The sequence below is a fragment of the Dermacentor variabilis genome, chromosome 4 (assembly GCF_050947875.1).
Source record: "Dermacentor variabilis isolate Ectoservices chromosome 4, ASM5094787v1, whole genome shotgun sequence".
NCBI lineage: Eukaryota > Metazoa > Arthropoda > Arachnida > Ixodida > Ixodidae > Dermacentor > Dermacentor variabilis.
This window is the reverse complement of record NC_134571.1, coordinates 62576678-62601646: the sequence shown is the minus strand read 5'-3', so window position 1 is coordinate 62601646 and position 24969 is coordinate 62576678. Positions and strand designations below refer to the sequence as shown.

The following is a 24969-nucleotide window of genomic DNA, read 5'->3' as shown; positions in this document are numbered from 1 at the left end:
CAGGTTCGCACGGGACACTGCAAAGTGACTTCGGGAGAGTTCACATTTTTGTTCTCGTTCCCGGTAAGCGTTAGAACTACGCTGAAACTCAACCGCTCAGTCAGCAAGCACGGCACAACCCTCACTAAGCCCTGCCAGGCTCTTTCCCCTTTTTATACCACTGCCTAGTTCCTTACAGTAGTCTAGCATCACTCAGAACGCGTCCACAAATTGAAAACTTGCACTAGAAAGCATATCATCACTTTGAAACACTAAACAAAAGCAATAGGTTAAAAAAATCCTGCCTCAGGAAAAAAAACATCAGTAACAAACAATTTTGAGGCTGATTCCTACGTTAGGGGCTTCGACTTAAGCCATCGGCGTTACCGTTGAGACTCCCCTTTTTGTAACGCACCTCAAAGGAATATTGTTGTAAAGCGAGGCTCCAGCGCAGGAGGCGGCCATTTTTGGGAGAGATGGTCTGCAGCCATTGGAGAGGGCAGTGATCCGTCTCAATGATAAACCTCGAGCCGGCTAGATAGCATGACAATTTCTGAACGGCCCACACGAGACACGCACACTCTTTCTCGGTGGCGCTATACGCCTGCTCACGACTGGTCAGCTTACGACTAGCATACAGGACGGGGTGTTCTACTTCTCCATTTTCCCGTTGGCACAGTACAACGCCCATGCCTCGCTCACTAGCATCGCACTGAACAATGAACCCTTTTGTATAGTCTGGCGATCGTAGCACAGGCTGGCTTGTTAGGGCACTCTTTAGGGCGCTAAAAGCTCTTTCCTTTGTCTCGTCCCAGACGACTGTTTGAGGCTCTGTCTTTCTTAGAGCATCCGTCAGGGGAGCCGCGATATCAGAGTACCTAGGGATGTACCTCTGATAGTAGCCGGCGACACCTAAGAACGACCGAATATCGGTCTTTGTGCGCGGTTGCGGAAAGTCTCGCACAGCGGCCACTTTTATTTCAGAGGGGCGGCGACGACCCTGACCAATCACGTGACCGAGGTAGACAACCTCGGCCTGTGCTAACTGGCACTTAGGAGCCTTTACTGTCAAGCCTGCTTCGCGCAGGCGGGTTAGCACTGCCCGCAAGTGTGTCATATGCTCGGACCAGGATGCGGAGAATATCGCTACGTCGTCTAGATACGGTAAAGCGAATTCTTGCTGTCCCCGCAACACTTTATCCATGAGACTTGAAAAACAGTATGGCGCGTTCTTCAAACCAAAACTCAACACTTTAGGACGGAATGTTCCCATTGGTGAAATGAACGCCGCATACCTACTAGCCTCTTCTGTAAGTGGAACCTGCCAATAACCCCTGACAAGATCTAGGGTGGAAATAAACTGAGCGCTACTAACTTTCTCAAGGCGCTCCTCGATGTTAGGGATCGGATAAATTTGATCCTTAGTGATGGAATTAAGCCTGCGGTAGTCGACGCAAGGACGAGGTTCCTTGCCCGGTACCTCAACTAAAATCAAAGGGGAGGTATAATCACTCTCACCTGCCTCAATAACACCGAGCTGTAGCATTTTCTTTACCTCAGCCTCCATAATATCGCTCTGGCGGGGTGACACCCGATACGCCTTGGATCGTACTGGCTCTGGGGAGGTAAGTTCTATATCATGAGTAAGTACCGAAGTCCTACCAGGCCTCTCAGAGAACAGACCTTGAAACTCTTGTAATAGCTGGTGTAGTTCGGTTTTCTGCTCAGGCGACAGCGGTGCTTTACTGATAAGGTCACTAATGACTTGACCGGTGTCTTCCCTGTTCGTCACTGAGCCTAGTCCCGGAAGCTCGACCGGAAGCTCTTCAGGAACGTTTACCATCATGCACACCACTGCTTCCCTTTGTCTATAAGGTTTGAGCAGATTACAGTGGTAAACTTGCTGTGCTTTCCGCTTTCCTGGCAGACTTACCACGTAGTTAACGTCCGACAGTTTCTGAACAATTCGCGCTGGGCCCTCCCACTGCACGTCTAGTTTGTTGTTTAGCGATGTGCGCAATATCATGACCTCATCGCCAACCTCAAAACGACGGGCCCTGGCTGTCCGATCATAATAAACCTTGGCCCTCTGCTGGGCCTTTGTCATTGCTTCACCTGACAACTCCTGTGCCCTTCTTAAGCGTTCGAGGAGCTTAAGCACGTACTCCACCACGACTGGGTCGTCGCCCCTACCTTCCCACGATTCTCGAAGCATGCGAAGCGGAGATCGAAGCGAGCGACCGTACACCAGTTCAGCTGGCGAAAACCCCGTAGCCGCATGCGGCGCGGTCCTTAAAGCAAACATCACCCCAGGCAGACACAGCTCCCAGTCAGTTCGATGTTCAAAACACAACGCTCTCAACCCGCGCTTCATGACGGAGTGGAGCTTCTCAACGGAATTCGACTGTGGGTGGTACACTGAGCTGTGTAACAGCTTTACCCCACACCTTTCGAGAAAAGTTGTCGTCAAAGCGCTAGTAAACACTGTGCCCTGATCTGATTGGATTTCCGCAGGAAAACCAACTCGCGCAAATATGGACAGTAGTGCATTAACTATCTCAACTGAGCTGAGTTCTTTAAGCGGCACTGCTTCAGGGAACTTTGTCGCTGGGCAGATCACAGTCAAAATGTGTCTGTACCCCGTGGCTGTTACCGGCAGAGGTCCCACAGTATCAATAACGAGCCGTCTAAAAGGCTCCGTAATGATAGGTACCAATTTCAACGGCGCCCTCGATTTGTCCCCTGGTTTGCCCACCCGCTGACAAGTGTCACATGTCCTCACGAAATGGTCTGCGTCCCGAAAACACCCTGGCCAATAGTACTCTTGCAAGAGACGGTCCTTAGTTTTCTTAACTCCTAGGTGTCCGGACCACGAACCCCCATGCGACAAGCGCAACAGATCCTGACGATAGCATTGAGGCACGATCAGCTGATCGAACTCCACTCCTCTTCGGTCTAGATACTTCCGGTACAGGACTCCACCTCTTTCCACAAAACGCGCAGTTTTCCTGGCGATACCTTCTTTGACATTGCAGCGCACGTTTTCCAGGCTGCCATCCTTTTTTTGCTCGGCTATCAAAGCCGACCGGCTGACTTTTAGCAACCTATCAAGTCCGTCTGACGTAGGCGCGATGAGCAAATCAGTAGATAGCTCTTCTAACTTTCCCGAATCGGGATTTTCCTCTCCAGTATCTGGCGCCTTCAACGCTACAGACTCAATTTTATTCAGTTCGGGCGTGCTCTGAATATCAGCTTGCTGCGCCTCTGACCCTTTTTCGTTGTTTGATAACGTCGGCCCCGCAACTACCGCCTTTGCAGCGAGCTCCCGAACCTTCGATCTGGTTAAGGCCTGAACACTAGCTTCACCAAACAAAAGCCCCTTCTCGCGCAGGAGGTGATCGGACCTGTTTGAAAATAGGTACGGGTACTGGGGTGGCAGCATAGATGACACTGCCGCCTTCGTCTCAAGCGCTCCGAAAGGTCCTTCAATAAGCACTTTTGCTACCGGCAGACACACGCTATGAGCTTCCACGGCTTGCTTGATCCATGCGCACTCGCCCGTGAACATATGGGGTTCTACATAAGACGGGTGAACTACATCCATCGTAGCTGCGGAATCGCGAAGCACTCGGCACTCTTTCCCGTTCACGAGGAGGTCTCGCATGTAAGGCTCGAGAAGCTTCATGTTCTCGTCAGTGCTGCCTATTGAAAAAAACACAACTTTTGGTGTTGTTTCCGGACACTGCGCCGAAAAGTGACCCGGCTTCTGGCACGTATAACAAACGCCCGCTCGCCTCATCTCGAACCGCTTTCTGCGTTTGGCTGCCGCCGTCTCTTTACGTCTGGTCGGACTGCTTTCACTCGCATCCGCACTACGCGTGTCCCCCTTTAATCTCATGGGTGTGAACTTTGGCCTCTCAAACTTCGAGCCAAATTCACCCTTTTGACCGTCCTTAGCTCCGCGAGCCCGACGCGTCACAAACTCCTCGGCTAGCTCAGCGGCTTTAGCCACCGTACAAACGTCTGGCCTATCCAAGACCCAGTATCGCACGTTCTCCGGTAACCGACTATAAAACTGTTCTAGCCCGAAACACTGCAGAACTTTATCGTGGTCACCGAACGCTTTTTCTTCTTTGAGCCACTCCTGCATGTTTGACATAAGCCTATACGCAAACTCTGTATATGACTCACTTTTGCCTTTCTCATTTTCCCGAAACTTCCGACGGAACGCTTCCGCAGACAGCCGGTACTTTTTTAGCAGACTCGATTTTACTTTGTCGAAATCCTCTGCTTCCTCTCTATCCAAGCGAGCGACTACGTCGGCCGCCTCGCCGGGTAACAAAGTGAGCAAGCGCTGTGGCCACGTTTCCCGAGAGAACCCCTGCTTCTCGCACGTTCGCTCAAAGTTAACCAGGAACAAACCAATGTCCTCTCCAAGCTTAAACGGCCGCATCAGGTCAGTCATTTTGAACAATACTCGTTCTCCTGCACCGTGTGCCTGACTTCCATTACGAGCGCGTTCCATCTCTATCTCGAGACGCTTCATTTCCAAAGCGTGTTGACGGTCACGCTCTTTTTTCTCTTGTTGCTCTCGCTCTTCCTGTTCTTTACGTTCGCGCTCTTCTTTTTCTTTTTGCTCTTTAAGTTCGCGCTCCTGTCTTTTTGCAGTCTCTCTCTCTTCAATGGTCTCAAGGCATTCCGACAGCTCGTCATCCTCAGCCTCCAACTCAAGAATAGCCTTTATCAGTTCTGGTTTTCTTAGTTTGTCTGAGACATCCAGACCCAACTCTCTTGCAAGCTCCAACAATTTCGGTTTGCGCAACGACTTCAAATCCATGGCTGCTCTGAATGCTGCTTTCTCTACTGCTTACTATTGTCTTGCCGCAAACTAACCCGGCAGCAACGACAACCACAATTACCAGCTCTGTTTCTGACACTAACAAAAGCCTGGCAAAGCTCAGAAGAAGAAAGTCCCGCACTCACCAAACCTCGCAGCCAAGAGTCCAGCGCAGTCGTTCCGCTGCAGGCAACCAGTCATCACACAGGGCTCGTTGCACTGCTCCCGGATCGTCGTTGAGCTGCTCAGCATACAGTCAACTGCATCTCTTCGCTGCTGGCCTCCGTTGTCGCGATCTCACCGCTGGCAGACAGTTGTTTGAAGTCGTAGGCGATCTCACCGCTGCCAACCAGATGTTTGGATCGGACTGCTGGTACGATCTGTTGGGAACTCGGCGCTGACGCCCGTGGTTGTACCTGGGTCGCAAGCCCCAAGGGTAGCGTTGGCCTGGCGGCCTGGGGTACAACTGGAAGCATCCGAAGGTCCCGGCAAAGCATGAGTCGACTGGTAACAACGAAACAACTTGTTTATTTTAACATCGCAAAGAGTTGGCGGTCAGGTTGACCGAAGTAGAGAGACGGGAGAGCACTTCACTCAACAGAAGAAATCGGAGCCCTCTTTTTTTGCGTCCGGGGGCAGCTGTTTTTATACTCTCGCAGTTGAGGGCAAGAAGGAACCCCTCAAAAGACGAGCACGTGAATGTACAATGGGCTAATGGTGACGCACACTGTCGTAGCGATGCCGTAGCACCATGACGAGCACGATCTCGTAGCACCCTGTCGAGCACGATCTCGTAGCACCCTGTTGTAGCGCTGCCGGTCGGGCACAATGACTGTAATGAGAGGATGGTCCCTGCTTTGGCATCGCCTGTTTCGGGCACAATGACTGGAATGAGAGGATGGTCCCTGCTTTGGCATCGCCTGTTTCGGGCACAATGACTGGAATGAGAGGATGGTCCCTGCTTTGGCATCGCCTGTTTCGGGCACAATGACTGGAATGAGAGGATGATCTTTTGCGGTCGCATCGCCGCAGTCGCGCCTGGAAACACCTGCCGATGAGTGTTGCGGCGACGACGATCGGGCCAAAATGTCTGCCGCCCCGCCGCAGTCGCGCCGGCAAAACCACGTGTCGCAGGCGAAACGCAACAAAACCAGTGTTTTCACAAGGCACATCCGCTTAAAACGAAGGTTGGAACTAGCACTAGCAGTGCCGTGAAATGCACTGTTTTTCCACTTATTTTTCTGGCAAACGCCTTCTTTATGTATTCAAGCTCAAGTTACTGTACGACTGTACACCAACGCAAGTTAGTCGAAAACCTTGGAAACGCATATGTTGAAACTGGTGCCACCCTTACAATTCGTTCCAATTGGACATGACTTCAATTCCACAGGCTACAATTCGTAAATTGCAATGTGGAGCGTAAAGTAATTAGTTTAAAATGTAATTAGGAAAACTTATTCAAATATGCGCTTGCATATTTATTTTCATATAACGTCTGCCCTGAGAGTAATCAATCTCAAGCAGTCGAATTGCGCTACTTTTGACGGGTAATTTTTCAAATTATGTTAACGATAAAATAAAACACCCCGTATATGTCGGAAGACGTTTGCTTGGTTACTCCTATGTTTAAAAAAGCGCTAGCGAAGTTTTGGCGAAGGCAATGCCAAATTCACTGCCGTTCTGTGATGCCGCCTTGTTAACAAAGCATGTGCGATAGACCGGGGGAAAAAAAGAAGGACTGCATATTCGCAAACCCGATGTTCCTCGTATCCGGTGCACGAGTGGTAGGCGAAGAATACGTCGTGCGCCCGGCCCCTAGTTGGGTGCCTGCTCAACGACATGACCGCTTGGAAGAGGGGCATGATGATGAACGCCCCGTGTCGACTCTTCATCGCCCATCTAACTGCAGGATTGAAGAGCAGACGGTTGCTGGAGGCCCTGCGTTTAGGTGAAACACGGAGTCGGCTCGTTGACTTGCGCCGGCTGCGAACCGTCTTGCACACATGGTACGAAAAGAGATAGGCATAGACCATCCACTAGCTTTCGCTTTGCGAAAATGGAAATGTGTTAAATTAGTAGACTGTAACGGCGATTTGTTCATGTCCTTTGTTCTATCATGGAAGAGCCCCACGCAACGAGTGTAAAGCCTTCGGAAACGGCCCACCCATTCTTGCGAGCAGCTAGCTTAAAGGTCAACCCATTCACTCCTCCCCGGCCAGTGCGCATAGTAAGATGAAAGCATGGCCATCGTGCTCTCTGCGTGAAGTACTTAAGAATTGTAGCAAGTTGGGCGAGCTGATAAGGTTGCACGTGTACAGTCAACCAAAAAAGTTTACGGACCGCGGGATCTCAGAAAATTCAAAATAAACGAGCAGCCTTTAAAAGCAGGAAGTGAAATTGACCATCACATTGTTGTCCGCATATTCCACAAAAGGCTAGAAATGGGAATAACAGGCTGTGTCTTGAGACTGAGGAGATATTCAGCTTTTTGTCAGATCTCTTGGTCCGTAAACTTTTTTGGTCGACTGTACATAAAGCGCGAACGCTACTCTACAATACTAGCAATAAAGTTCCAGTCGTGAAGAATTTCGCCCATACGGGCGCACGCTTGAAGCTCGCAAACGAGCAGGATTGCCGCATCCGATTGGATGCGCTGACCTGAAGTGTCGCGTTGCGACGGGCATAAGCAGGGCCAAGGACTTCACATCAATCTCTGTTTCCTCGGCCACCAGCTGCACCGCGGGTGTACTTCCGGTGCTGTGGCTGACCAGCATGTCGATCCTGCACAGGAGCGCCCCATGAACGCGCATGCGTGGATTGCGTGGAACGCGCATGCGTGGAGAGAAAAACTGCGCCGATTTTCGCTTGAGTTTCACAAATATAAAATATTTATTGGTGACTTATTGCGGTGTTTCGAGCAGGTTGTCAATAAGCAAACCCGCGGTGTTCTTTGACGGCAGAGGTAAAAAAGGTCGTCGCTCTCCATAGTACTCACTTCTTGATGCCAAGTTTCTTGAGGAAATCGACGAGTAGACTGGTTTTCTCGTCGCAGCTATGCCACCAGTAGCCGGTCTCCAAGCTGAACTTAAAGTCTGGTGCGAAAACGAAAGAAAAAGGCTACGTATTAAGTAGAGTCGCAAGCGTCAATTTGAGAGCGTTCAAACGAGTCGGAGGTTTACCTCCCACGCATACTAGTCGCCACGAAGAATTGGGAAAAAGTAAAGAAATGTGTAAGAGCTCGAGTGCTCAATAGAGCAGAATATAGATATAGCTAAGCTGCAACACCGGACATAAAGCATGTTTCTCCCATCTAGCGACCGCAAAACATTCCGAACAGTGCAGACGACAGGACATTAGGTATACAAGCAGGACAAATACGTTGTTTGTACATCTCCTTGTCCTTTCGTCTGTGCTGTCAAACAGACTAGGCTACGTTGAAGCGCCTGAGCTAATTTTATTTTATTGCTTTTTTAGCCTGTTAAAGCCGTTATCCCTAATCGTCTCATACCTTTTGTACATCTGTACGAGTTCAAAGAATCACTTACGTAGTCCCGTGCCAGTTATGGGATACTTACACAGTAGCACTGCGGCTCCTGAACTCTAGCAAAGGGCCCTCGATAGACTCCGCGTGGATCTGCTCCGTTGACACACTTAATGAGGAGCGTAGTGCGCCTTCGAAAGAGCCTCCGGAAGCGTTGCGCGATACATTTTTAACGCGATAGCGTTAAGGAGCTCGTGTCGCAGAAAAGCCGGTGTCGTCAGCGTCGGTGTCGGCGTCGGCGTCCGCGGCGTTGGCCGTGAGCGATAAATCACGGCAGGCACTTCATAAATAAAAAGCAACTTCCAAGATGGGCTGGGTGGGAATCGAACCAGGGTCTCCGGAGTGTGAGACGGAGACGTTACCACTGAGCCACGAGTTCGATGCTTCAAAGCGGTACAAAAGCGCCTCTAGTGAACGCGGTGTTGCCTTAGAAACGAGCTGTTTCTAAGGCTCAGGCGTGCGTCGCTTGCTCAGGCGCACATTTCGTTGTCGCGCCGAACGCTGCGTTGCTCGACGCTCACCGCGTCCGATGCGGGGCGCGTAGTCGCTGCGCCGTAGCCCAATACCCCTTGGCGGGTCGACGGGAACGCTGTCGCGTTCCACTCTTGAAGGCGAAGCTTAAGCGTCCTCCAATTTTTGTATTTCTACGCGAAGCTGCATTCGTGGCTCGGGTCTGGATCTACAGATAGTTTTTCTTTTCAAAAAATTTCTCGATTATTAAGTGTCAAAACCACGTTCTCATTAGGAGGCACGTCGTGGTGGGGGAGTCCGGAATAATTTTGACCACATGGAATTCTTCAACGTGCTCCCAATGCGCGTTACACGAGCGTTTTTGCATTTAACTTCCATCGAAATGAAGCCGCCGAAGCAGGGATTCGATTCCGTGGCCTCGTGCTTAGCGGCGCAACGGCAGAGCCACTAAGCAACCACGGCGGGTTTCTAGGTTGTGAATGTTTCTGTTAGACGCACTGAAGGGGTTTACCTTGGTGTGGCCGGAGTTTATGCTGCCGGTGAGGCGGACGGAGCTCCCGGAGATATGTGTGCGCGCGCGTGCAAGAGCCTATAAGCCTGGCAGATCAGTTGCGCATTTCTAAAAATTCATGTCACCGATGCGCCCCCGCTGCAATATTCTCCTTGTAGTTCGAAGTGGCGATATAGCACAAACGAGTAGTTAAGAATGCGCGACGATCGTAACAGCGTGTATAGATCGTTCTGCTACCGAATAAGTTGCGCTGTTCACTTTTACAAGCGTTCAAATCGTTACGCTGTACATACACAGCCAAAAGTTCTCGTTTGCTAGACGCACTTTCCGTCCCCGAATGAAGTAGTTTTGGTTAGTAGTAACAAGATACCGAACAGTGTGAACTACACTTGTCCAGTTGTCGAGCGGCCCGCTGACTTCGCGAGCGTCTGCAGCAGATGCAGGTACTGGGTTTTAAATTTGTTCCATAGCGATCTTTTTGATCTATAGGTCGAGCATACGGCATGGGCATGTGCGTTGTCTTATTGCAGCGTTAGCCCTTTGTTTATGTTTTTTCGCGAATCAAGGCAACTAAATCGGCCGGTTGACAATTCCAGAAAAGTTCGGGCAATCCTCTACGACGCACTCACCCATTTTACAGATGTTGTGCCCCCCCAGATAGCCGCCATGTTCTTTTGAGCGATCGCCTTTGGGTACTACTGATGCACAGGGAAGAGAGGCAATGCCCAAGCAATAAGTTTATGTATCATGCTGGCTTACCGACGACACTGACCGCTTTGTTAAGCCACGCCATCGGTCTCATACAGGAGGCTAACGTATAAGAATAGCACAGAACGATGCGATGCTGGTGCCAGACGCAAATTATCTAGCGCTTGGCACTTAGATGCTTTGGGGTTGCAATGGGTCGGTCCGACCCGAGCACTATGTTTCATTTCCCACGCCAAGCGATCAGATGGAACATTTTCCAATTCACGTGGGCAATTCGCAAACGCTGCTGCTCTTTGTCGAATGGAAAACGATGCAGCCAAAGTAGTTCATACGCACGCTATTTCTACTCTACCTTCTGCTGTGCCCAAGGGCTACACAGTGGTTTCCCGACTACATTGTATGAACTGATATCACGTAAGTGCTTTGTAGGAGGAGCTAAAACATTCAAATCATTCCGCTGCACGCGACATCAACACACTCAAGCAGCAACGCCCCGGCTCGCCCAAGCCAGCGAGTACGAAAGTATCGCAGAGTGGCCCTTTCCTCCTCGCCCGTTGAAAAGGCCTATAGTCGGAAAGAGTGAGTACTGTTATCGAGCAGGACATGCCACTCCGAAACCTTCAACTGAATTTGGCGTTGTTTTTTTGTTTTTGTTCCACGTGCCATCTTTCTGATTAATTGCGTAATGCAGAAGACGTAGTGCAGTAAACACAGAACGCAATACTGGCAGTTGCACATGAAACAAGTTGGCTCAGAGCTTGATGTTTGTTCTGCAATTACACTTTTCCACTAAGAAGTCAGGAGGGTCTGAATGACAAGGGGTCCATGAGGGTTTATGACGGTTGAATGAGCCAACGTCTCAGCTGCGCTATTGCGGTTAATTTCACTCGCTATGCCTCAGCCGCGATCCAGGCGCCCACCCAACGCTTCCCATCTCATCGCAGACGGACGCATGATTCACTCTTAACCTCGCTCCACTTTGCTGCTCCACTTTCCTCCACGATTCCTGCTACAAGTGAAATTTTTGTGAAAGGAACGGTGTTCAACACGAAATTACAAAATATATGGAACGGTGTTTAATATCGTAACATTCTTACTTCCTTAATTGTCATAATAAATGTGCAGAACTATGCTACAATGAAATATACATTTTTTCCGGAACGCTGTTCCACATACCTGTATCTATTATCTGTAACATTCTTGCACATACCCGTGACTGGAACCATGCGTTTAAATCATCCAACATAAGCTTTGGATACTTAACCATGGGACGATTCGCGTCATGAGCGGTCGTTGGGGAGGCGGCAGTGACTGCCCGAGTGCAGTGTGGGCCAAAGAAGAGCATTGTATGACGGCCGTTTCTTCTGTGCAGGCCAAGGACTGACGGCAGCGTGATGAAAGCTTTGTAACATCACGTTCTGCAGCTGCAGGTGGCTTGTATACGCCCGGAGCCGTGTGGCGTGCGATGCACGCAGCCACTGAAGATGGAAATCAGTTTTGTTTTTACAGCGAACCTGTTTAAGCGGACCCTGTGCCCTCATTGTCGGACTTCACAAAAAAAGGGGGGGCTAGGTGACATAGTGGGACAGGAAAAGAAGTGCTGAACAGTGAGAATGCTAACTCATACGCGAATCTTATACGGTTGTGACACGGTGCATTTTCGGCGATCGAGCAAGATCGGCATAGAAGTTATCGGCGATTGATTCCACCCTGCCGCGAAAGAAGCAAATGCTATGCTGGCGATTTGTGGCCAAAGAACAGTGCCCAGCGATTGAAACGAGATTCTAGGAGAGCGTGGCTGCCGGCACTTCTTGCTGGTGCAAGAAGTGCAACCGCCAAAACGATTGCAGAGCCCGCATCTTCAGCGGTGGGCCTAGCGCCCAATATAAGGAGCTTTGGATTAGTGGTTCCGCTCCTAGCATGCCAGCTGCAGCTATAAGAAAACCATGAGTAGCGCGTACTCGGGAGGAAGGAGGTGCCTACCGCGAGCGTCAGCGAGAGTTGGTTCGTGATCGTCGTCGTAGGGCCTGTCTCAAGCGGGAGCAATAAAAAAAGAAGCACTCTTAAAGCATGCTCACCACGCGAAGCACGAAAAAGCGAAAACAAGACTAAAGAATGATGAAAAAATATTTACAATATAGACTTGCGAAGTTTGAATTGCACGGTGTAACACTCGGCGTAGCTATAGGGCAGATTCACTGTTAGACCATCTTCACAGACTGGAAGGGGCGGTGAATCTTTAGTTTTTTTTTATTTCTTTCTTCGTGCGCTCAGTGCTCACACCGTTGCACGCGCGAAGCTTCTATACGCGCGTGCGACTGAAACTATACGGTGAAAGAGAGACCCATGCGTGGCCTTAGAGACCCTTTCCCATCGTCGGAAAAGCTGTGTACCTGCAAGATGGCCACAGAAGATATCCGGTTGCCCCTTATTGCAGTTGTTTTCCCCGTTAAATATACAGTTCATCCCATACAATATTGCAGAAGATATGCTCCTCCGATGTCCAAACATGAACGCGCTACCCCTCTCGAGCACACGTGCATAATTTCTCGTGCATTTTACTCCGAAACAGATCTTAAAAGTAGTGGTTAGCTCCACAGCGGGTGCTGGCAGGCGAGACATCTTAACGCGGCGGGAAACTACGGCCTGTCGCTCTTTCTTGCCCGCTGAATTCAGCGGCACAGCAGCAGAAACCGGAAGCGTTCCGATGCCGCTGTGTTTGTCAAACGGTGATCATGCTTACCGGGCCAGTTGAAGCAAACAACGTCCACGCCATTCTGGTCGAGGAAAGGGATGTTGTAGCTGTAATCCTGGTACTGTCCCGGCGCCCCCGTGAGCAGCAAGGATAGCGGTCGCTCTGTCCGGTCTCCGCGCTCGATGCGGTCCAGCCCAGTGTGCACGTACACAACCGGCACACGAGCGCCCGTGTCGGGTGCCCCCTGGTAGCCGTGGCGACCCTCGGCGCGCCATTTCTGCGCCGCGGAAAGGGCAGGCTGTTGTGGCTCCATCTATGGAGGGCTCTAACTACAAGGAGGAAGCGTAGTAACAGCGGGCAAGAAAACGAGGTACGAACATAAACTAGACATAACGCAATGATGTTTGCGCATGAGGGAGCATTGCGTCACTCAGCAAGTCTCCTCAAGCCATCTCTCGGTGAAGCTATCCCCCTCGCCTTTTCTCTCTAAAAACGTCGTCACTATGTGACCCTGCTCGTTGGACTCGGCCCATATGTGCTTGGTTCCCTACAGTATTTAATTGAGGCGCACTTGTTCGGGTCCTTTGCCAACACCCCTCCTTGTACGTATCCTGCCGATGTGCCTGGGCAACTTTGGTTGTTTATTGGAACGTGTACATTTGCCGTCTTCGTTGCAGCATGCGAGTACGGTAGTCGCAGCCTTTGTCTTTTGGGAAGAGCGTGCGCTGAGCGCGGCTATCGGGGCGGCGGAAAGGCACTTAAAGCTTACCGCGACATAATGACGTGTTGGGCCGACTCTCTTGGTTTCAAATGAACTGCGCAATGCCCATCTCGTATAGTCATTTCCTTCCACCATGGCCTTAGAATATGCGAAAGATACCGAGGTTATAGAAAAATTGCGACAGACCCAAAGCATGTCCCGCTTAAAGCCATAGTTCACTTGGCCTCGGGGCATGCGACGTAGATGCACTCGTGAGTTGTAGTTAACGCGACGTCTTGCGAACGGTGTAGACAGCTAAATCTCCGCTATATTGAAGAAACGTTTAAATGCTAGAATACCAAAGATAAGAGGAACAGGATGGATGACGTCCAGTCTCAGTGTGTCTCGGTATAGGATGGTTAGGATGGCACGCACGCACGCACATCCGCGTCGGACATTATATTTCGCCTTCCGTACGCGCCCTGCGATATTGCGATACTGCAATAGTGTCTCCATGTGCGGCTGCTATGAAAGTAGTAGTGTTCATCCATGTCTTGACACGAGCGACTACTCATTAAATAATGCAAAGTCAAAGAAGCAATTTAGAGAGCTAAAGATACCCAATCTTCAGAAGTACATATGTAAAGAAGCAAAGTGATCGCTCCAATGAACTTTAGATTACCGTATACCGAACACAGAGAAGCAGGTTCAAGAGGGAAAGCGAGGAGAGGCAAGAGCAGGGAGGTCAACCAGACGAGCGTCCAGTTTGCTACCCTACTCTGCTGGTGAGGAAGAGGGACAAAAGAAATAAAGAAGAGATGGAGTGATAACTATTTTCGGAGAGCGTGTTCAGAGAAGCGCCCGGCTTTCTCGGATGTGCGTCTGGGAGAGGCCTTGTGAACCCCGCTTAGGCTAGTTGCACCTCTACAGTTCAGATACATTACAAGCTCCATTATGACGTTATGCCGAGTGGCAAACCACACACACACAGGTGAGTGTCCTTCCGAAGAACAGAACTACCGTAGCTGTGGAGGACAAAAGCGGGAGCGCACTCTTACCTATTTTACCAGTAGGCACCCGGCGCCATACTTGAAACTTCCGTATAGACAACATAAAGGGGTAGAGTGTCAAAAATACAAGCATAGAACAGCGGGCACCACAAGCACTGTCAACGTATATTTTGTAAGACTTTCTTTTTGCGTTGTGCGAATAATTGTTTTTGCGAATAATATCAACTTCCGAAACTTTCCATCTTATAGCTCCCGCAGACACTAGAGGGCGCCACTGTTCCCTAGTAGTTTTTGTAGGAAAGACTGATACGAACATGGCCTCCGAGATCAGATCTCTGAGGCCATGGAACAAGCAGCCAAATACGGCTGTCTTTTGCAAACATACTAGCCTTGTAGAGGTCACCGCACGTGGCAATCTCGATGCGCCGTTCCTTGTAACGGAGCGGAGGCGCGTCACGCAGCAGTTGTCGAATGTTCACCGCAGTGGGCTTAGCTGCGCCAGCCTGATGAACGCACCGCTGGTGACGCGAGCGCGGATCCCGAGCCACGGCATTGGAGCCCAAGCCGTTGCTTTTCGCCAAGGCAACGGGAAGCCAGGCCGCCGGAGAGTGCCGGTGGCGCACCGCGTGTAGTGCAGAGCGCAGGAGGAGGGCCTGCTGGCGTGGTGCGAGCACAGCGACCCGCATGAGGCGGGACGGCGCAACGCCTGCGCCACGAGACAGGCACGTTAGATAAGCACTAGAAACCCGAAGTTCGAGCATGACTTGGCGCGGTTCACGAATCAGTATAGAACGAGCTCAAATATAAGAGTGAGGTGAAACTCTTTACGACCGAAGAATTCGTCACAAGCTCCGCCCACAAACCCGCACTGTACTTACCCGACATGGCATCTGTGTCTCCCTGTTCCGAAAGGGAGTTCCCTCAAAACATTCCCTCGCCACGATCATTCATGTGAGGTCAAACTAATCACTTCTCGTACAGATAGTCTTCGTTTTGCTGTAGCACTTATATCCTGCATTCATCTAGCTTTATTGGTTTGTTATTGTTTATTTCTTGTAGCAACGAACCACCTTTGCGGCGTATGACCCTTACCCGCCGCGGTAGCCCCGTAGCTATGGCGTTGAGCCGCTGTACACGAGGTCCCGGGTTCGACCCCCGTCTCATTTCGATGGAGGCGTAATGCAAAAGCACTCGTGTACTTATATTTAGGTGCACATCGGAAAACTCCGGGCGTTCAACATTAATCCAGAGGCCCCACGACGGCGTGTCTCACAAGGTCGTGGTTTAGAAAGGTAAGATCACGGATTTTTTTATAGCGAAGCTGTTAGCCTCTCGGTAGTCGCTTTCATTCGTGCCCATCCGTGAACAAATTTATCATCATCAGCAATGGCTCATGGCTCCCTCAGCAAGCAAAAATACAATGGTTCATCCCCCTCGTAAGGCAGAGGCTACAGGCACTCAGCAAAGTGAAGCGAACAATGCATACATTCATTGGAATCACGCATATCATCATCAGCAATGACTCCTACCTCCATAAGCAAGCAAAAAAACTTGCCGCAGGTGGTGAACGACCCCACGTCTTCGCATTACGCGCGTAATGCGCAGGCGTGGGATGGTTCCCCACCTGCGGCAAGTTATTTTTCATCCAATTTCATTTACATTACTTTATCATTTCTTTAATTAGTAAGTACGAGTAATTTCCCCTATGTTGTCCTTCGCGTCTGTTTGTTGACTTCTTATGAAATGGTTAATGAAAATCGGGCCCCTCGGTTAATCTCCTTTCTTCTCGTTCGTATGAGTTCCCTTGAATTTTCGGATACACATTTAATAATTACGATATCTTATTTTATTGTCTTCTGTGGCCATTACCGCGTTAATTCCTCCTTGCCTCATCCTTAGCGAAGTACATGCACCACCTGTATGGGAACAGTGAGGACGACAGCCTCCGACGCTCGCAGCCACTGCAGCCTGGGGTTGCAGCGGCAATCTTGAACGGGTCGATGTAGCGGCAACTTCGAGCAGCATTGGGAATCTAGATCACGGCGCGTTGCAAAGCACATTTACCAGCGCTAGCGGGCAAGAGGTATGACTCGGGTGGCACAAATTAGGACAAATGCATGCGTTATTCAAGTACGAAGTATGTACGCATTACCAAGTGCTTCGTCTTTCAGCCGTGATTGTACTTTCATAGCATGATTGATCGCTGTCACGAAACCGCTACTTCCATGTATGGCGACAGAAAAGTAAATAAGCCCATATGGTATAACGTCATGTCTGGCATAACACCGTTCCACTAAGCTCGTGCAAGGGTCCTAGACAAAACAAAAAATACGCTTATGGCTATATATACATATAAACATATACACATATCTATATAAACATATAAACATAAACATATCTATATAAACATATAAACATATAAACATATCTATATGAACATATAAACATATACACATATCTATATAAACATATAAACATATACACATATCTATATAAACATATACACATATCTATATAAACATATCTCGGTGATGTGCTAGTCAGACAAGATGCAAAGGGGAACATATACGCTTTACAGCGCCCGGTCCAGAGCATCTCCGCCTAAACGGCCTCTCTCAGTGCGCCATTTCCAAACTATTGGGCGTATTAATATGAAATAGAATGTCTCTTAGGGGGGAACGTGATCACGAAATCTTAAAGGTATAGGCGTTTGCAGACGCTGTGTCACGTTTTCACATTTACTTGCTGTTCTTCCCTTTGCTTTTGAGGAGACAAACGGTTGCCGTCTTTTAACTGCTAGTCTTGTCAAAAGAATTTTTTTCATAGATAAAGAAACATGAAGGATATGATTCAGAGCTTGACGTAATAGTTCTGCGGAAACCCGCAAGGAGGAGAGAAGTAATTAATAAAGGGGAAATCAGACATCCACCCGTTCGTAGCAATTGCTACAAAGGCAACCAATACGGGTTCCTCGAAAGAAGAGCCTCACAGTTGAAGAAAAATTCGTCCTGGTCCGGGACCCGAAGCCGGCATCACTGCCTTTCCAGGGCAGCCGCTCTACCATCTGAGCTAACCAGGCGGCTAGCAGATGCCAGGGCGAAGTCGCATTTGTATAGCAATTGCTACGAACGGGTGGATGTCTGATTTTCCCTTTATTAATGATTCAGAGTTGTAGGTGCATTAAAAACGCTGTAAAAGTTTTCCAAACAGCCGTCGAAACCTTTGAACGCTCCTTCAAGCAGCGAATTAAATTTCAGAATAATTATGTGCTCGAACAGTCTTCGTGACTGAGAAGGCTATCTGTTCTAATAAGTAATGAAACAAAACCAGGCTTGCCCTGAAAACATTTCTATAAAAATATTTGTATATGTGTTACCTCAAGATGTTTCCGGAAGAGACAGGGGTAGTGCCAGTAAAATATGGCTGCGCGAATTGTTTTTCCATGAAAGCGATGTCTAGAAATATGCGATCGTTAATAAAGCACAATTTCTTCCGGACACCTCGCGGCTCACTAACCGTGGATCACACTACGCTGACTGCACAAGAGTCACGTGGTCGACAGCCTTTCCTACCTCCATCGTGAATCCGATGTGTGGTGGGCATATTATTAAGTCGAGAGTCAGGGTGGCGACCGCTCGCTAAACTCCTCCAAAGATAACAAGGACGGCGTTGAAAAAAAACGCAACAAATTACTTCAGCCATTGTGATGCTTGTGGCCCAATTAAGCGCACTCTCATTCACCCTTACGTTTCGATAGGAGCGTCATCAGCTCTAGGATATATGCCTCGTTGGACCTTTCAATGATCACCATAGCAGTGGCGAACAGCAGTGACCGTCGAATAGACAACTTACTCGTGTCGTGGCTATGGTAGGTGGCAGGTTCTAATTCAGGCAGAGAAGTGGGGGCAAAGTCGAGGATGCATTCGTGTGCGCTTGCATGTGGCGGCTGCCTCTTACAACAGGACCGTATATACGGTCCAGCCACCGGTGGGGATGTGGCAACGCTTGTGTCGCCCAGGACATCGATGTCGAGTGTATGGACCCTAGTTGGGCCAGATCTGTTGCGCAGCTGAGGCGATACAAGACACAGCTCGGAGCCCGGTCCCGTGAGCCTGCTCTGATGCTCGGAGGCATGACGGGACGCAGGAGGGGGTAATTTGGACGGCGGAAGGTGCGGGCTCTCGTATCCCCATTGGCTTTATTTCGCTCGTGCGAGAAAAAACGTGCGGTGCGCTCTGAAAACGAGACGACTGGGGACTCAACGTCAGTTTTCAGGAGGTCTACCAAACTTCTGCTTGCGTAACGGCTTTCTTTTTATGTAGAACTTTTACACAGGGAAGAGCTGCGAGTCGTTCCTAAGCCTCTCCACAGGGAAATATTGCAAGCCTGCCACGACGAAGATACCTCGGGCCACCTCAGCTATACGTGAGCATTGGCACGAATCAACAAGTATGACTGGCGAAGGCTTGCAAAATATCTGAAGCATTGAAATCGAACGTGGTTCGACTGTCATCGACGCGAAGTAACCCCGAACGAACCCGCCGGAATACCTTTGAAATACCGGAAGCACCGTTTGATCGAAATGGGACTGGCCTTCTGCGTCCACTTACAATGTCTGTTATTCGAAATAGACTGGTCATCATCGTGATAGAGTAGCTCATCCGATGCACGGAAACCAAGACACTCCCGAACGATACAGCAGCTGTAGCGACGATTTTTTCTCCGAGAACACTGTTCTGAGGCACGCCACGCAAGCGGTTATAACAGGCAGAGAAACCAAATTTACAGCTGAGCTGAGGAGGAGTGTACTCACGCTCAATGACACGGTGCATAAGACGACGACAGATCATCAACCACAAACGAATCGGTTTAGAGAACTACTCAACAAGACTCTCGTACATACAGGCTCCCCGTGTATTTCAACGCGGAGATCGTCGAGAAATCGGTCTGATCAGCAAGGGCGTAAATGCTTATCTCGATGCTCAGTATAGCGAGTCATCAAAAATAGACTAGCACAGCATTAGGCGACGGCCATTAAATTTATTTTCGAAAGGAATCTCCCATCACATCCAGATATGTAAGCGCAAGGGTTCTGTTGCGCATAAAAGGGCGCCATAAGGAAATTGGGAAATTTTACTACACTGCGGGTCATACATTTGTCAGAGAAAAGAGCTTCAAGAGCATACACCTCCCTACCCACTGCATGTGATCAGCACATGACAACACAAAGACGACGAAAGAGAAGACGGTCTATGACTTCGTCAAATGTTCTTCGAGTTTATGCCAGAAATATGTAAGCTGCACTTTCGGTAACTTTAGTCGCACATCTGAAAATGCATGTACTTTTCTTCACAAAGTAATAATCACACGTACTACAGACAAACGTCGTTGCGGCGATTTGCAACCCCACTATTTTTTTTTTCGTGCCGTAACGCTCGTGTGGAAACCCAATTACTTTGAAGAGAGTAATACTTTGTGAAGAAACCCTTACCTGGTGGCAGCATCTTGCTATGAAGTGCTGCGAGATGTGCCTGCGTGTTCCAATCGCGCGGGTGGTGCAAGGCGGTCCGAGAATTGCGCGTATACGATGTCCTCTGCATTAGAGATTACCCCACACCAGGGACAAAATGCACGCAGTCCAGGTCCGAGAAAAAGAAAAGTTAAACGTTACACATTTCGGGCACGTAAAATCATTAAAGGTATTCTGAAGGTAAGATAAGGTGATCAATAAATGAAGAAGTACATTGAAATCGTCATTTTTGTTTACCAGAAAGCCGCACGTGAATTCTGCGTCGTTCTAATTCAGTGCACGCTCAGAAGTAGAACCTGACTGCCACGGACAGAGCCCCTGCGGCAAATCGGTCAGGTATGCCGAGTTCACGTCAGCAGAGCCAGCGACACCTCGTCGATATACGTCTGTAGGGAAGGATCGCCAGCCTGGCTAGCTAGGAGAGTAGATATAACTAAATGCGACGGCGGTTTATCAAAAGACTCACCGGGTTAATTTCTGCTCAAAATTCAGTAAAATAAATTCAATATCTTTGTGGCGTCTCCAAAAAAATTACCGACGATTACGTTACTTCCTAATGCGAAATTTGAGCGCAGCAAATAAGCTGTTTCACCTTTTCGATAGATTGAGGCAAAGAAATCGAGCAACACATGTATGCGCTATCACAGAATTTTTTTTATTTTTCACACGTATTCCTTTAACAAAGACTCCACTAACAGTTCTTGACAGTCATGAAGGAAGCTTTGTGGTCGGAGAAATAGACTGATATATGTTCGACTTGGTACACCAATGCTTGATTCTCAAAGACGAGATCTATACAAGTGCCTCGCGAGGTTGTCACAGCCGTGGGACGCGTTACGAGCGAGAGGAACGGGATGTTCTCCCGCATAAGTGTTAGGAAATTGCTGTTTGTCTTTATGTCAAGCCGCCACCGATCTGGCTCTCTGATTGCCACCGCACAGGGCGAACGGCAGCGGCAATTTCGGCTCGGGCGGTGCACATATACAGATCCGCCGCCACCGATCTGGCTCTCTGATTGCCACCGCACAGGGGTTGCATTGGAGGAGGAGCGAAGGAAGGAATTAAGTTCGAGACGGCGCTTTGACAACCGGAGACTCGCAGGAAGAGGGGGGAGGGGGGCGGCGTGTACACCCAGCGGCAAACGATGGGGGCAGAAGCGCGCGCAGCAAGCGGACAACACGATAAAGGGAGGAGGGAAGAGATTGCAGCGACTGACTGATGCCGCTGACGCCGATAGTGAGTCAACCCCAGCTGCGGAGTTGGTTTCAGGGACAACGAATAACCGGCGCGTCGGCAACTGAAGAGCACCCTATCCGCCACACAAGAACAGGGGGGGGGGACCCTTTCCTCCTCTTTCTGCATGGCGGCGACGGTGTTCTATGCAGTCACGTTATCTTGACTCTCTAGCGGCGTCAGCGGCATCCAGCGGTATCAGTCGGTCGCTGCTAGCGCTGGGGGGATGAAAGGGGGGCGGAGCTGGTTACGAGGCCGACGACGACGCGAAACCCAGGAACGGACGCCAAAGAGCTGCGCTCTAAAACATCACTTATGTATACACAGGCGAACATTTGCGAGAGAGCCTCTGGGATATGGGCGTCCTCTGTAGACAATTGCATTTTCAAAACGACAGTTGCACAAAGTCCCATGTGCCTGGTTGCGTCAGACTGATGCGGGACGAGAGAGTCTCGTTACACACTGTCCCCTTCCGTCGGAGAGGCCGCTTCTTCCAAAGAGGGAATGCAAGAGGGCCACAGGGTAGGTAACTAAGCTTGCTAATATACGTTTACGTACCGAAAAGAAAAAAAAAAACTACGCGAAAAACAGGACAAGGAACAGAAAAGCGGCAAACCTTATGCTACGTGCGCACAATGACACGGACCATGCACTGACGACAAACAACTGGGGCCCCGCCATTGCCGACTACGTATCGGCCGTTACAAGGGAAGCCATGCAAACCTGCAGCCATAGTCTTCAGTCATCCTAAGGTTCCTAACAGCCACAGAACGAGACACGCACAAAAGGAAGGTAAGCTTACCCAACTTACTGCCTTGACAGTCTTCAGTATACTGGACCGGCTGTATCTTGAATCCAGAGATTGCTGCGAGATTGCTGTATGCAGCGCTCTATAGGCAGCCGTGACAGAGGCTGTGCGTGCGTGACCACTTGGTCTCATGCTATAGTATTATCTGAGGCTTTTAAGACATTGCGTCATGTAAGCGTCGTTCGGATGGCCATAGAACATAGCGCATGAAATAGTGCACCGTTGTATGGAACAGGGCATGCGACGCACGTGACAGCTGCCACGCGGAAAGCATTTGTTCTGTTCCCTCCATAGACTACCTTTCTGCCTAATTCTGTACACAAATCTTCTAGCGTTTTGTGTCTGCAAGCGCGTGTGCGCGCGAGCTTCTGCGCGAGTGGCTCTAACGTTTTCGATGATGGTGATGATGACTTACAGCGTTCAGCGGCTTAAGAGCCAGGTATGGCGAAAGAGGCTCTAACGTACTTATACAAAGGTTGTTCAATAAAGACAGGCTGACGCGCTGAAATTTTGATCCCTGAAAATTAATATTCGGCACATTTATCCCTTTGTATATGCTCCACGCTTACCATTTCTACCGTGCCTAGATCACATAAGTAATCTTTAGACGCCTACTTTAAAGATCGCCTCCACTGCATTTATACGCTTGATTCCTGCCATGTTCGACGTCAAAGCAATGTTTTGTTTTTGTTTTTTTTTCTAACCATTCTCCAAAGCACCGCAACAACCCACTTGCCCGTTTTGCCGTCCAGATGTGGCACTATCGAACTTCATTAGGTACCTCAGGGTACAAAGGAACATTGCTTCGACGTAAAACAAGGTATAGTTGAGACATTGGAGGCGATTTCGAACTATAGGTGTCCAAATGTGGCTTGACTCACGTTATCTAAGTTTGGTAGAGACGGCGTGACGCGTGTATTTCACTTACTGGGTGATCATATACAAATCGATAAAAGTACCGATTAACAATTTTCAGAAATAACCATTTTGGAGCATCTGCCTCAATCATTATTGAAGAACCCTTGTATCATGCTTGATATGTGAATATTACTGCTTCAAATAATATCTCTTATGTGATGCCCCCTTTACCCAATGTCTCATACGAGACCTGTGAGACATTTTAAAATAAATAAATAAATTGATAAATAAATACAATCCGCACAAACACAGAGTAGCCAGTAAAGCGTAATCTGCATACTGTTCAAAAGTTTACTGCGTATCTTTCGTAAAGTGCAAAAGGTGCAGCAAGAATGCAGTGCTGTGTGTTTACGTGCAGTTCACTAAGACATTTCGTTCTGTCTACCTTGCACACACTTACCTAAAGAAAGAAGCATTAATTCTAGCGTTAACGTTTCAATACCACGATCTGATTATGAGGCGAGCCCTAGTTGGGAGACTCCGGATTAATTTTGACCACCTGGGGTTTCTTTAACATAAATTTAAGTACACAAGCGCTCTTGCAGTTCGTCCCCATCGAAACGCGACCGCCGCAGCCGAGGTATCGAACCTGCGACCTCGAGCTCGGCAGCTCGACGCCATAGCCGCTGGACAACCGCGGCGGGTGCACACAGGTTCCTCATTTTCTCACGCAGTGCGCTCAGTCGACGTGGGCGGCACAGTGTCATCGGAAGCGTGAATCATAGGTTAAATGTTAAAGGCAATATATACACGGGCGCCACGACTTCTACAATGACTTTTCTTTACCTTTTTTTTAGCTCGAGGTCGGATCGCGGCCTGAGCAGAAGAAGCAACTGTAATAACTTTATGTTGCGCTACAGCGATAACTAAGTACAACTGAATCACTGAATACGAAGTACACAAGAGTGTTGGTCTATTTCACTGAATGAATCATAGAGCGCTTTTTTGGAAAAAGAGTTTAGCCATGGCCAGCCTACCTTAATTAATGCCCAAAGAACAACTCTTTTCCGATGGTATAGTGATAAACGTAGCCCGTTATAAAAAGGACCGATTTATACGGGATTTACAATGGGTGGAGCGAGAATGGCTATGAATAAGTTAGGCATGCAAGCCATAGAGTCCCCTAATCTAGAGCTTTCATTTATTTTAGTGCAAATGCAACGTGTCACGGAAACTCAACTAGCCCCCCCGCAGACAGCTGTTTCAGCTTTAGAAGCTGAAACAGCTGTCTTCTTGCGGCACAATGACACGCAGAACTGACTGCGTCTAAGAATGGCTGAATAAACAGAAATATAATTGAGAGTAGCACCGGAAGAAAAGTGGTAAGCGTTACTTGTCGACGCGCATTCTGTGATCTAAGAGCGAGAGGAAACGTAACTTACCGGTAAAATAGTTTAGTCCGCTGATATAGCTCGCGTACGAGTGACCCGCTCAAGTGCTGAAGCTGTTGATGATTGACACCCTTTCGCGGTCATCTGGTTACTTTGCGAACAGTTCGACTGCAGCGCCACCGGTAGTTGCAGCAAGCATGTTGGTAGCACGTGGCACCGTTCTTTTCCCTTTTTTTTTTCCACGTAGCAGTGCAGGAATTCAGAACACGAGGGATGACGTCACGGCGGCGCGAAGTTCAGGAAGGCCAAAGCTCTAAGGCAGTCTAAACAGGCCGGTCGATTTCAGGAAAAAGAAAATGCACGATAAATAGTTGATTCCCCGCCCAACTCCGGTTTCCAGCAACAACACTGCCGATCTCGGCGAGATGGACGCGGGAGCTTTGCCTTTTTTGTCAGCGCCGCCGGATGCGCCTGCGTACGCCGTGCCAGCACTGACGGGAGAGCGTCTGTTGACCGCGCACTCGCGCATCGTCGGCGCAGCTGCATATGAGAGCGCCGTAATTTTTTTTGCTTGTAACGCGTGATGCCACTGGCTTCGTTAAATTACGGGGTTTTACGTGCCGAAGCCACTACCTGATTATGAGGAACGCCGTAGTGGGGGACTATGCAAATTTAGACCACCTGTAGTTCTTTAACG

At 49.2% G+C, this 24969-nt stretch overlaps 1 protein-coding gene across 3 annotated transcripts in view; it reads right to left on the bottom strand.

The window, feature by feature from the left end:
• Positions 1–24816, bottom strand: part of LOC142579270 (uncharacterized) — a 27223-nt gene extending 2407 nt beyond the window's left edge. The window contains exons 1-7 of one of the 3 annotated variants that reach the window (XM_075689306.1): positions 24324–24816; positions 19944–20046; positions 14842–15158; positions 12791–13019; positions 7812–7908; positions 7475–7597; positions 6571–6754 (exon numbers count right to left, since the gene is read on the bottom strand). In XM_075689306.1, the coding sequence (XP_075545421.1) occupies positions 6571–6754; positions 7475–7597; positions 7812–7908; positions 12791–13019; positions 14842–15158; positions 19944–19956 (963 nt within the window). In that variant the 5' untranslated portion in view covers positions 19957–20046; positions 24324–24816. Of the gene's footprint in view, positions 1–6570; positions 6755–7474; positions 7598–7811; positions 7909–12790; positions 13020–14841; positions 15159–19943; positions 20047–22017; positions 22277–24323 lie in introns of those variants that run through there. The other 2 variants (XM_075689305.1, XM_075689307.1) reach the window with 2 other exon arrangements.
• Between the last annotated feature and the right edge of the window lie 153 nt (positions 24817–24969).